General features: G+C 39.5%; 2 protein-coding genes and 1 long non-coding RNA gene across 3 annotated transcripts in view; all 3 read right to left on the bottom strand.

Annotated features, from left to right (window-relative positions):
* LOC146972071 (myelin-associated glycoprotein) overlaps positions 1-13,114 on the bottom strand; it is a 37,172-nt gene that overhangs the window by 10,968 nt on the left and 13,090 nt on the right. The gene's annotated exons all lie outside the window — the stretch shown is intronic.
* On the bottom strand, positions 3,868-7,335 carry LOC146972073 (uncharacterized). Its single transcript, XM_085801976.1, has 5 exons — positions 7,206-7,335; positions 5,749-6,051; positions 5,532-5,631; positions 5,390-5,425; positions 3,868-4,088 (listed from the first exon to the last, which is right to left on the bottom strand). The coding sequence occupies exons 1-5, from the start codon at positions 7,333-7,335 to the stop codon at positions 4,085-4,087; spliced, it is 573 nt and encodes a 190-aa protein (XP_085658102.1). The 3' UTR covers positions 3,868-4,084.
* LOC146972072 (uncharacterized) lies at positions 7,388-12,694 on the bottom strand. Its single transcript, XR_015037849.1, has 3 exons — positions 12,615-12,694; positions 7,683-7,748; positions 7,388-7,601 (listed from the first exon to the last, which is right to left on the bottom strand). It is a non-coding gene; the product is annotated as an uncharacterized LOC146972072 (long non-coding RNA).

The raw sequence follows: 13,114 nt of genomic DNA, 5'->3' as shown, positions 1-13,114 counted from the left end.
CCTCGTCCCTACGTCGCCACATTCACGGCGTTCCTTGGCTGCACACACAGCCCTGCATGCCGTTCTCTCTCCTCATTGGATAAAAACTGTAGGATACGATAAATGTTTTCTCTTCGGCTCAGAGCAGAGCAGAGTGACTGACAGACCCGTGTTTCAGTCCAAACACTCTATGTAAGTGATTGCTGTCGGAAGATATAACTATTTAAGACTTATATTAACACAAATATATCACTTACTTCTGCTTTAAGTAACCCCAACCCTAAACCTAACCATAGAATAACTCTGATAAATGGGTAGGCCAGTCGGAGAAATGAGCGGTCGGACTTTTGGGTGGTCGGACTGACATATACTCCCCGTGACAAATGTGATCAAGCGACACAATGACATTGCCTCCATCATGTGAACGCACAGTTATGCGCTCAATTTTTTTTTAATGCTATGTTACATATCACCCGTAGTTTCATCACATAAAATATGTAAGATAAATGTAATAAACATCCAGCAACTACACTATTATGGCTATAATGGCAAATGTTACACTTCCGTCCTACCATACTTTTTTCCCTCTTCACTCCTCTCAGTCTCCACGTCTCAGGGATCGGGGAGGGAAATATCACCCCTCATAAAGTTACTGTAGGCTATTGAGTAACTGCCATTATCAAACCAATAGTTTACTGACAATAAATAACAAATTACTGACGTTCTTAGCTTCAGTAAACTCTAGCAGTGGACTTCTTGTGCATTTCTCTTCTGCAGTTGAAGCAAGTAATTACAACCAATTTGGCCTAATATTGCTACTGTACCACTGGACTGGAAGAGGCATAAAATGGCAACAAGTCTTAAAGCAAAAAGGACATAGTAAAATAATTCATGTACTCTGCCAAAAAGCTGATAGAAATCCCATGTGTTCAACATGTAGACTACATGTGTTGACAGTTATATTTTAATTGTTTTATTATTTATTTTATTATTTATTTTTATTTATCTTATATCTGTTATGTTTGTTTTTGATATGTGATATACACTACCACAATAATTTTCAGTTTGAAATACCAAAGGAGGTGTGAATATATGTTAAAATGTAAAATAATTATGATTATGTTTGAGTGTCATCGTTCATGTAATGTTGCATATTTAAATTAATGGAGAAAAAACTGTTGGTCCAGCAATAATTCAACGCATTTAAAATAGTGTTAATATACAGTACCTTTCAAGAAAAGCCACACAAAGAAGGGAGTCCATTTAAAATCTCCCATCTTCTCCTTAAAAGGTCAGAGCTCTGCAAATAAAAAAGAAGTATTTTAAACTTGTTTGTTTTCCCAAAGTAGGACTGGCTGAAATAAAATTAATAGAAGATTAACTAATGACCAATAACAATGACTATTTCAGATATTAAACACAATGATCATTACTGTACCTTGTGTCTCAGAGACGGAGAGGTGTCAAGACTGAATGCTATTTTCTCTCAGTTGAAACCAAAAGTCATTATCACAGGATAGGGTGTGTCATATGTTATTTATGTTGGTATTACACTTATAGAAGAAGAAGAAGAACTTTATTTTTTTTAATTGGTTTTCAGCATAACTGTGGACATTTCACAAATGACTGTAAATACAACATAGTGGGACACAGCAAAAAAAAGAAAAAAAAAGAAAAGAAAAAACACACACAGCACCATATCTTATATGGGCTCTTCAACAAGATGTGAGCACTACAAACATTCATGCTTTATGCTTCTTTAAAAAAAAAAGTGGCGTAGCTTTCTCGTGGTCTGGTTTTCACATCCTGTTTTGTTCACCCCTGCAGTCTGGTGGGATGTTTCTGAGAGCTGGTTTTAACACTGACAACCAGTGTTGCAGTGGCATCACACAGCCTGTTTGCCTTCAAGCATCACAGCTCCTCTTGCTGAGCTTCTTTTTTTGTTGTTGTACATCCTTGTTGAATTCAATCATGGGCCCTGGTCTCCAACAAAAGCAGGGTTCAGCATTTCACCCCTGTTTGGATAGAAACTGTGGCACTCCTGCACAGCCAGATCAACATAACTGATGCTGCGAGTGAAGTTGAGCTTTTTCATGAATGGACTTGGTTTTCCTTTGACCCTCCACAGTTCCTCTTCGCTCTGTGTCAAGAAGTCCTCCAGTTTGACTGTATCCTCTTTTTGGCGCCCCCAGTACAGCTTCCTGGGAGTGGGAGTGATGAAGCCTGTGGGTGCAGAGTTACCCATAACGGAAAATGTGCTTGATCTGGATGTTTGGGTTTGGCAAGGAACACAATCTGTGAAGCAATCAAAAGAAAAATGCACCAAATGAATATCTTCTAAAATATGCACAAGACCTATAAAACAACAACAAAACCCCCAGAACAAATACGTACACTCTAATAAAGAATCTACACAAATCCTTTTTTTAACCTGTTGACTAAAACAGACCTCTGCGATGTCCCTCTTTACCAGCACTGAATGAGACATGCCACACTCTTCCATTTTAAAGAAAGCCTCACAGGACAGACTAAAGGCCTGAGCTCATCTTTCATCAAAATAACAATTAGTATAATCAGATGTGAGAGATGAGATTAAACACAACTGGACCAATACAAGTCAAACACTGCTGATTGATGGATCTCATACTCAGTCCCTTTATGTTAATCAATTGGCCAATCAGTCAATCAATGACTCAATCAATCTCTGAGGAATTCCTTTAATCACAAACACACATTCACACACATTAAGATTTTGTATTGTAAGATTGTCTGAATTTATTTTATTTTTGTTTTAGTTTTAGGTCATCTGTTCTGTTAAAACAAGCAGCTAATTTTTAATCACCACATTTGAAGTTTCTTGATCTTGATTGTAGTGTTGCTTTTCCACTAAATGCCTGCAGGAATGAGTTGATGAACATGATCTAATAAAACTTGTTTTGTTTGAGACTGTCACTCCCATTGTTGTGAAGCTACTTGAAATATTTCGAAACAAAAATAACTAAAAGTAGTTTCAAGACCCTAATGTTAATGTCCAATGTTTCCTCCTGGCAGTATCCAGACCTAAAGTAAAGTAATATAAAGTAAAATCTGGCATTAACCTGACTATATTCAAATGTCTGAAAAACTTTAGGCCTATAGTACAACCTATTGTGCCCGTCTGCTTAATGTTATTCATGTTAATGGCCACAGTCTTCACAAAACCTATCTACACTGTGTTTTTGTCCATTAGACTAAATTATGGTTGTCATGTTGCATTTGTGAGATGGTTCATGTCATTTTGAACCTTGTACCTACAGTATACTACTTTATGCAGTATTCCTTACCTTTTTCTCTGCAGATCCCATGCTAGAAAACATATTAATGAAACGACCCATTCTTGATTTTCTAACTAGATGCTGCCACTGTCATTTCCCCAACAAGTTTGTCCCATTTAATTAGCCAAAATGTTGAACTATCCCTTTAATGAAATACATCCATACCTGTTCAAGGCATAAACAAGTCATTGCCTCTGATATGTCTGGTGTAGGAGTTCCAGCTTTTGTTTTATTGAACAAAACAAGTCAGTTCCAAATACAGTATGTAAAGACCTGGGACCTCACAGAGTGAAACAAATCAGGATTTAATAAACAAAGAAAAATGGATACATTGTTCACACATCCGCATGTATAACTGTGAAAAATGTTAATAGCAACTGGCAGTTTTAAGCAGTTTCAAACACAAATTTCATAAAACCAGGATTAAAACACTGGGCCTCTAGAGTTTAGTATATACATACCCTCTCATATGAAAACTAGAAACAGTGTCGCCACATGCCAATAGATGGTGCAACAAGTCTATTTCCTTCAACCAGCTAGAGAAGGTTAATTTTCCACTTCCAACTTCAACAGTGGCTTCTAAATGTTGCTTTTAGATGAAAATGCTGGTAATACTGTACTGATACTAAACTGTGTTTACTGAATGTCCTTGTTTATTATGTTCTATTTTTTTCTCCTCTTCTAAGTTGCTGTAATATAATTTTTTCATGCTAATATCTGAATAAAAAAGGAAGCAAGCATCAAAAATTGCATTCATTGTTGTTGAACTTCAAACAGGCTTCATCCTCTGGTTATCTAAAAGAGAAAGAAAAAGACATATTTGATCTATTAAAGGGATAGTTCACCCAAAATTCAAATTGCACTCATTATCTACTCACCCTCATGTCGACTAAGGGTTGGGAGAAGTTTCAGAGTTATCCGTGGCTTCTCTGAGTTACAGGGGGTCTCGGCGTAGCAGTGCAGTTGCAAATGGATACCACTTTTCTTCGTAAGAAGTCCGTCCAAATTGGACGAACCAGGAAGAGAAACTTAAGCTACAAACAAGCTCGAAATATAGACTTATTTAATTTTTTTCGGAACAATTTCACTTATCGGGGCTTCAATACAAGACGGACATTACATATGAGCAGCGTGGAGGTATTTGGATGTGTTTTGGTGTGTCTTTTTGTTACGAAAAAAAGTGGTATCCATTTGCAACTGTTATATGGACATGCAGTGCTACGCCGAGACCCCCTGTAACTCAAAGAAGCCACGGATAGCTCTGAAACTTCTCCCAGCCCTTAGTCGACATGAGGGTGAGTAGATAATGAGTGCAATTTGAATTTTGGGTGAACTATCCCTTTAACTTTTTGCGTTTGACATTTACACTTGTATCGATTACTAATATATCAACTATGTCAGTGAGCATGTGTAGAAGTAAACAGAATTTGTCTCATTTACGTGATCAGATCTCAACCACGAGTAAATGCAATCTGTGTAGTGATCACATCTTAAAGAAGAGGCACCACAGATTTCACTTCTTGCTGGTATTTGAAATAAATCCAGCAAAAAGCTTGGTGATGGAAAATTATAGAGCTCATACTGTAGCAGTGTTGAAATGAAATGTGCAGTTGCTGTTGGTCTAATACAGTGTATGCATAATAGTGTCTCATTAACTCCCAAAATGTAAATGCATGAGATCCATTGTCCAACTGGCATATTCACACACAGGTCACATGCTGATCTCAGGTACAAAACAGGGAAAAGCAGGGGAACAGGTGAACAAGCTTGTTTTTATTTTCCCCCCATTTTGGAATGCATTAGTGCAATCTTGAATAAAAATGAAAACAAAAAAATTATATGAAGAAAACTGTTCAAGTTAACAAACACAAACATGAACAAGAATGTGAGCACAAACACATATTTTTGCAATTAAGTTCTGCTTTTTCACATCTCACCATCATTCTATGATTCTGGTGAGCCCCCAGAAAAAAGAGAACAGAAAACAAGATAAGATCATTCCACACACTTAATAAGACAGAGAATATAAGAAAATAAGAATCACAAAACTAGTACACCCCAACAAAGTTAATTTAATCTAAATCTTTTGTACTCACATGCCCTGTTGACGTTGGAGCTCGGCAATGCGTGTCCTAAAGCAGACAGAATAAAATCTTTTATTAGACAGGTTTATAGGAAATGCAGAATTGCACTTTGTCAATTTTAATCCCTAAAAATCATCCTGTGAAGCGAACATACTTGTATTTTTTCACCATGAAAACACAGAAGATGCTAAAGATCACAGCGATACCAAGGCCCACGGCCGTGGGAATGATGATGTCTTTATAGTTTACTTCTCCTGTAAATAGACAGAGTTCATGTCACATTTCTGCAGCTATGTTGCAGAATTTGTTCAAGCTCAAAATCATGAACTTCAAAAACCTCAGTGGTCAACAACAAGGTGGAAAGCTCTTACGTTTGATGTACAGTTTCATTGATGCAGAGGATGTCTTCTTCTCCTTCCCATGAAATTCAGCTGTGCAGGTGACCTCACTGTGGTCGTCCTTCTCCTCAGGAATGAACGTCAGGATGGACTGTATCTCCCAGTTGCCACGGACAATCTGTCTGTGACTCTCAATGGGCTTGTCTGTGGTGCTCCTGCTCCATGTGAGTTTAGGCACATAAGAGGGACAGGTGTGGACGACTGAACAGGTGATAGCATAGGGATGTCCTTCAGTGGCCGTCTCTGGGTGAACCAGTAACGGCTTTGGAGGATCAGCTGTGAATATAAAAGGTCAGAGGTGAAGTAGGAAGCAAACCAATGTAACATAGAAAGGTGTTGATATATGAAACTGTGGAAGGTTGGTGACTAGGGCTGGGTAAAAAAATCGATTTAATCGATTTTGAATCGATTTCATTTAAATTTTGTAATATCGATTCAGAGGGCATGAGATCGATTTTTTTCCCCCGTTAGTCTCGTGCGTGATGAAGCAGCGGCGCGGTTACGTCTGACGCTCTGACTCAGTAACTACGAGCGGAGTTTCTTTCTTCCTCTTTGTAACTGTGCAATGTAGCTATTGCTGTGTTTGATATGATTAAAAACCAAACCAAACTACGAGCGGAGATCACGTCAGCTCAGGTGATCTGCAGGTTATTGTTTCACTAGAGCGCTCCGACGCTGTGTCTGTCTGTGTGTGGCAGCGGTGAAGCGCTGACACACAGACAGACATCTACAGGAACCGCATGTTCTTCAAGCCGCAGGTGAGCGTATTACCGCAGAATAAAGGACACGAGCAGCTCCGTGTTTTCACAGTGCGACTTTTCTCCTCCACTTTATGACCGTCGGATCATAACACATGACGCCCGGACTCTGGAGATAGGCGACGTGACCGGGCCGGACTCGTCACAGGAACCGCTCCACACATTCACTGTCACTTTATTTACCATGGGCTCCGTTTCTACACATTTCCTCCCTCAAGAGGGAGGGAGGGAGCTTTAGCTGCTGCAGACTTGATTTGAGACACTTTGTACTTAAAGAAACAATGCCTTAATTATAAATTAATTAATTAATGCAATTTGCAGTGATGGAATGTTGCAGTTCAAGTTCACTTTCACTTGCAATTCCTTTCTAATTTCAAAATTGCCCTTTTGAGACTTGGGACAGTTTTATTTACAGTTCAAGTTTAAACTGTCAAATTTAGTTAAGTTAACACTTAAAAGCTGAATCGTTTATGGTGAAAAGAAAAAAATAAAGAACATTGTATTTTGTAACAGAGTTGAGCCATTTTCATTTTTTAAGAGGAGATTGAATCGATTCTAATGAAATCGAATCGAATCGAATCGAATCGTGATTAATCGATTTAGAACCTTAGGAATCGAAATCGAATCGATTCAGGAAATTGGCCACAATACCCAGCCCTATTGGTGACATACTGAGCACGTTCAATGTGGCACAACTCTCAACAAAGGACAACTTGTCTTTAGTGGACTGGTCATTCTCTGTTCGTGCCAGTTCAATCCGGAAACAGAAAGGGCCGTTGTCGTGATTTTTAACATCAGTCATTTCTAATGTGCAGTTGTTTTGACCCAACTCTCCCAACATCTTTGTGCGACCCCGAAAGTTTTCCAGGATCCTCGTGTTATCTTCATAATAGACAAACTGATCCATTCCCCTTTGAAGGTGCCAGATCCCTCTGAGCTTGGGTGAGGGCAGTTTTTCTTTAGGATGGCTGAAGGAACATGGTATCACAACGCACGATGTCATCAAGGCATCAAGTTCTTTTACAAGACTGGCTGTCCACTCTCCAGCAAACACAGGGCTGCAAAAAGCTGAAAGAGAAAAATGGAAGTGGCAAGTGAAAATGTGAAATCTATGGAGGTATTTATGTTTGAGTCGACAGTTTGGGTTACCTGCCAAAAGCAGACAAGATGTTGTCATCATCTTCACTTTGTCCATTTTTCTTTAGGTTTTTATTTCTGAGTCGAGAAATGACAAGAAAATTATATGAGGCCACATACAAATACAGCACAGTACACTTGCAAAAGTGAAGCTACTTGATCATTTAAATTTACAACAAAGAGTGAAAAGATTATTGGTCATAGGCAAATGGGATCCCTTCCACAGAATTTTCTAAAGCATTTCCCACAATTCTATTAATATATTAAAATTATCTGTGGCAAGGTGAAGAGGGCCCAGGCAGGCTTTGAACCCCAAACTCCTGGGTAACAGTCATGTGCGCTAACCACTTGGCCAAAGGGACATCCCCTTTTACTGCTAATGTTATTTACATTAACACATCCAAGCCTATAGCTTATCACAGTATCGATCGAATTATAATGCGAATAATGCCGGTGTCATGCCAGAAGTTGATTGCTGCCAGAAACTGATTTCCGGTCCGTGGGAGCGCGCACAGTCTGTTAAAGCAGAAGTAAGCGATATTTTTGTGTTAATATAAGTCTTAAATAGTTATATCTTCCGACAGCAATCACTTACATAGAGTGTTTGGTCCGAAACACGGGTCTCTCAGTCACTCTGCTCTGCTCTGAGCCGAGGAGAAAACTTTTCTCGTATCCTACAAGTTTTATCCAATGAGGAGAGAGAACGGCATGCAGGGCTGTGTGTGCAGCCAAGGGATGCGCGTGAATGTGGTGACGTAGGGACGAGGACCAATAGATCCATGACGAGGGCGGGGACTGCTAGCTCCATCGGCTGACAAGACGTTATGGTGTGTTCAAGGCAGCCCGTAACTCGTGTTTTTCCGACCTGTGAAGTCGAACCAGTTCGATCTGGTACGAGTTCAGGGCCGGTTTTAGCTATGGGCAATATGGGCGACCGCCCAGGGCGCAATCTTTGTGAGGGCGCACGAGCGCTCTCCAAAAAAAAAAAGACAAAACAAAACTCGCCGTCAAGTTAGTGGAGTGGTCGCTGGGGCGCCCCTATGTCACGTCAACTTGCTGCTGAGAGTCATAGGCCTACTACAGGTTGTGTGTGTGTCAGGGCGTAAAACTCTGTACGAGTTCACGGGTTGGAAGTTACGAGTGGCCGTTATAGTGACTTTCACAGGTAAAACAGGTCGGAAAAACACGAGTGGGTTGCCTGGAACGCTACAAAGTCGTAAGATCGTGACTTGAAGCTGTAATTTATGGTTTCAAAAGCCTGCCTGGAACGCAGCATTACCCAAAATGACCGGATCGCTTCCTTCTGCTTTAAAGTTGAAAAGCGCAGCTTCTGTGGCTCTACGGCTGCCTTCATCAGGCTCAAACAGCCAGTATGCCACAGCTTATATAGATGGTATGTATATGTGAGACAATAACACATATTTTAACAGATTTGGCGGTGATGCGCGTTGGCTGTTTTGGATGTAGGCCAATCAAGTGGTATTGAAGCAATCATAATGATCCGATAATGACAGTGTATTGAATATGATCATCAAAGGATGTTTTTTTTTAATTTTTTATCTGTGTTTGAGTCTCCTGTATGTCCAGTAGCCTATATTGTTGTTGGATAGTTATCTGGCTTGTATTTTGGCTAATAAAGATATTTGGCATCGAGAGGATTTCTTTTTTTCTGCCCCAAAATGACTTTAGGCCTATATCACTCAGCAGAGTAAGATTTAAGGCTCATTTATGCTCCACGTACGGACGTAATTGTACGCATCCGTTTCAAACGTTGTTACCGTCACTGCTCACATACTTCCATGCGTCCTTTACGTTGGCATGGATGTTATCCAATACATCCACTAGGGGGCAGCGCAGAGTCAAAGGTTTATGACAACAAACCATAGACTGTAAAAAGAAAACAACAAACATGGCGACTATGGAGGAGGTCTTGATTATGTACATAATAAACAAAAGAAGAAAACGGGCTCGTTGTAAGAGGCGGTGGTCGGTAAGGCCGTTAAATTCACCGCGCCCCTTACAAGACTGAACCTCAACCAGTGCTTTTTACCACTTGAAAAATGAGTAAAGGGGCATTACTAGGGGTGTGACGAGATCTCATGAGATTAAACTCGACGATATTTCTCATCGCGTTAAAAATCTGTCTCGCAAGATTAAAAAAAAAAATTATATTAATTAATATTAATAATAATTAATAGTTACCATTACTTTGCACCCCTTTCCACTACACAGTTACAGTTACAACTCTACTCAACTTGGTTTAGGTGCTTTTCAGTCACAGCTGAGTTCTTCATTCCTCCTCAGTAAAAACGGAACTTATCAACCAAGGGCATCCAGCGCTAATTAACGACTCTGTGGCTGCCGCGACTCACTCTCTCTCTCTCGCTTGTGCACACACACTCACCGAGTATCCGAGTAGTGAAATGGCACTGGGGGGGGGGGTCACTGCCACTACTCTGTAATCGTCTGTAATGTCCCTCTTGTATTGAAGCCCCGACATGAGAAATTGTTCTGCCGGTCAGTACTGACACAGGAAGAGCAGTGAACCGAGACACTCGGAGCTTCCACTACAAACAAGCTTAAAATATAGACTTATTTTAATTTTTTTCAGAACAATTTCTCATGTCGGGACATTACACACAAGCAGTATGGAGGTATTTGGATGTTTTTCGGTGTGTCATTTTGGACGAAGAAAGTTGGTATCCATTGACAACCATTATATGGACAAAAATTTAAATTTTGGGTGAACTATCCCTTTAAAGCAGAAGTAAGCGATCCGGTCGTTTTGGCTAACTTCTTGTCAGCACACACAGCTAACTTCTTGTCAGCACACACAGCCCTTCATGCCGTTCTCTCTCCTCATTGGATAAAGGTTGTAGGATACAAGGAAGTATACAAGAAGTTTTCTCCTCGGCTTACAGCAGAGCAGAGTGACTGACAGACCCGTGTTTCGGTCCAAACACTCTATGTAAGTGATTGCTGTCGGAAGATATAACTATTTAAGACTTATATTAACACAAACATTCCGCTTACTTCTGCTTTAACTTACTGAATCGACATGAATGTGTTAGTTATTTGGCCCCTGATTTTGCTGCTTGCGGATTTATGGCTTCTTGACCATAAGTCAATTAGTGTTGAGCTCATTTTCATATTTAAAATTAATTTTCCAAGAAACTTGAAATACAGAAATGTTACTTTTCATGTATACTTTTATTGTGTGAAGTGTGATTGTGGTTGGAGTAAAGGAAAAAAATAAGCCTATTCGGGTGTATTTTATGCATATTTGATTAGTGTATGGCTCATTGCATGTTAAAATTCATTTTCAAAGAAACTTGTAATACAAACTAGAAAGATCATTTCCTAACGGAAAATGCGTGCAAATGCTGAAAGTCATTGCTGAAGCCATGCTAAATTAGCAGTAGAAATTGACAAAGACAGGAAACACAGGAAACAGCATGTGACACAAGCAGCTAAGGCAGGAATTGAACCTTGCACCTCATGATTGGCAACCCGACAAACTCAACCAAGATGGAACATACTGAGTTTTATACCATGATAAATCGAACACTGTCCAATGCAGCAGTAGTTTTAATAGTTTACATAAACAAGAAGCAAGTTATCAGAAATTAGTAAGACCGGGGGAATGATTCACTAACAGTTGTTGGGGCAAGATTCAAACCTGCAACCTTCAGGTCATCAGCCCAGTAACCTAACCACTTGACTACAGTTGCATTCAATGAGAGAGAGGTAAAGGAAACCCCTGTATAAGAGGCTCACTGACTTCTGCTAAAAAAAAAAAGAAAGGAAAGGTGTAAATGAGCCACACCAAGTAAGTAGAGGACTTTTTTGTGACGTGTGACTATTTTTTGGTGAATTTAAACAAAGTATAATGCCCTCTCCAGCGAGTTACAAAGTTGAGCTCCTTCTACTCTGCTGTTAAAAAAATGTACTGGGGTGAATGGCAGAGAGAGAGCACCCAGGCTGCATTTAAAAAATATTTAAAAGTGTCTTTGCATATTTGACCAGATTTTTAGCCAGAAGACAAGCATGGCTACAAACTGTGGGCAAATTCTTGTGTGTAGAGAATCATTTGTAGCTTTGGTGGCAGTTTAAGAAGAAAAGTTCCAGTCGCTTTTTTGGCTCTGCTCCACTCTAACGATTATGTCACCACTCTGACCAAACGCCATACACACTCATTGAAAAGTGTTAAATTTGTCAGAAATGCTCATGTGCTTTTAAAGGGTTTATCTCAATAACAGTAGAAGATGTGAAAAAGTTATTTACAAGGTGAATACATTAAAAGTTTGTCTACAGCTGAATGAAGACTGTAGGTGAAAGTATGTGGAAGCAAATTCAAAGTAGGTGCAGTAGTTTCAGAGTTTAAAACCTGTTCCAATGTATTTCCTATGGGACAAAAAAATCAGAACTATTTGAATATTTTAAAAAGTATACATAGTATGAAAAAGTTAAATAATTCTGATAATGTTCAGAGAAAGCTGCATGTTTGGATATGAATTGTTGAAATAGCACAAAGTATGAAGAAGTGGTCCGTATTTCAGTATTCACACTAAAAATGTTACATTCCATGTGTAAAGTTTAATTGTGATAGGAGTAAAGGGGGGGAAAAAATAGCCCCATTGGGGAATTAAACATATTTCCCCAACTAGGATTTCTTAGGACTTTTAGTATGTTGTTCTGGACACCTCATAGAAATGATGTATGGTGGAAAAAAAACTATTACAATTAGTCTGTTGCAAAACGTTATTTTGCCTGGACTATATGGGAAGTAGGATTTCCTATAGGAAGAAGAATGCTGGTGAAAACAATAGGTTCCCAGGAGCTTAGGCTGCCTGCCCGCTAATTAGCCTGACAAAGCACTAAATTATAAGGATGTTCAGATCTATCTCTGTCTTACTTAATTCAGAATCAATCTTAAAATCATACCTGATTTTGTTCTCCGGCTGAGCAACTATTTCTCCAAGTGTGGCTTCAGAACCAAAAGACTTGAACTGTTGGTAATGATGAGCTACTAAAAAAAAAAAAAAAAAAGATTTCCTGGAGTGTTGGTGAGAGCAGAGAAGTTGGGCGTGGCCTTTTCTCCACTGCATTATCTAACAGTTTCACCTTATGACTCTGAAATATTTGTGTTTTTGTTTGGATTTGTTTTGTTGTTCGCTACTGACAAAATCCCACTTTTTTATTGCTTTAGACCAGGGGTGTCAAACGTACGGGACAAATGTTCATCAAATGCTAAGCCGTCAATATGTATTTAGTTTTGGAGATTCACTTCTCTCTGCCCACCCTTAGCAGTCTGCTGGGGCTTACTCTCCCACCCTCACAGAATACTCTGGTTGTGAGCGCCACTTCTCCTCTTCCCCCCGCCCCTCCCTCACAAAGTTGCACATTAGAGACACAGAGCTGCCGACACTCACGTCACGTATTGA

The sequence above is a fragment of the Trachurus japonicus genome, chromosome 16 (assembly GCF_045865225.1).
Source record: "Trachurus japonicus isolate A0001 chromosome 16, Traja_1.0".
Classification (NCBI taxonomy): domain Eukaryota; kingdom Metazoa; phylum Chordata; class Actinopteri; order Carangiformes; family Carangidae; genus Trachurus; species Trachurus japonicus.
This window is presented reverse-complemented; position numbering and strand designations above follow the sequence as displayed.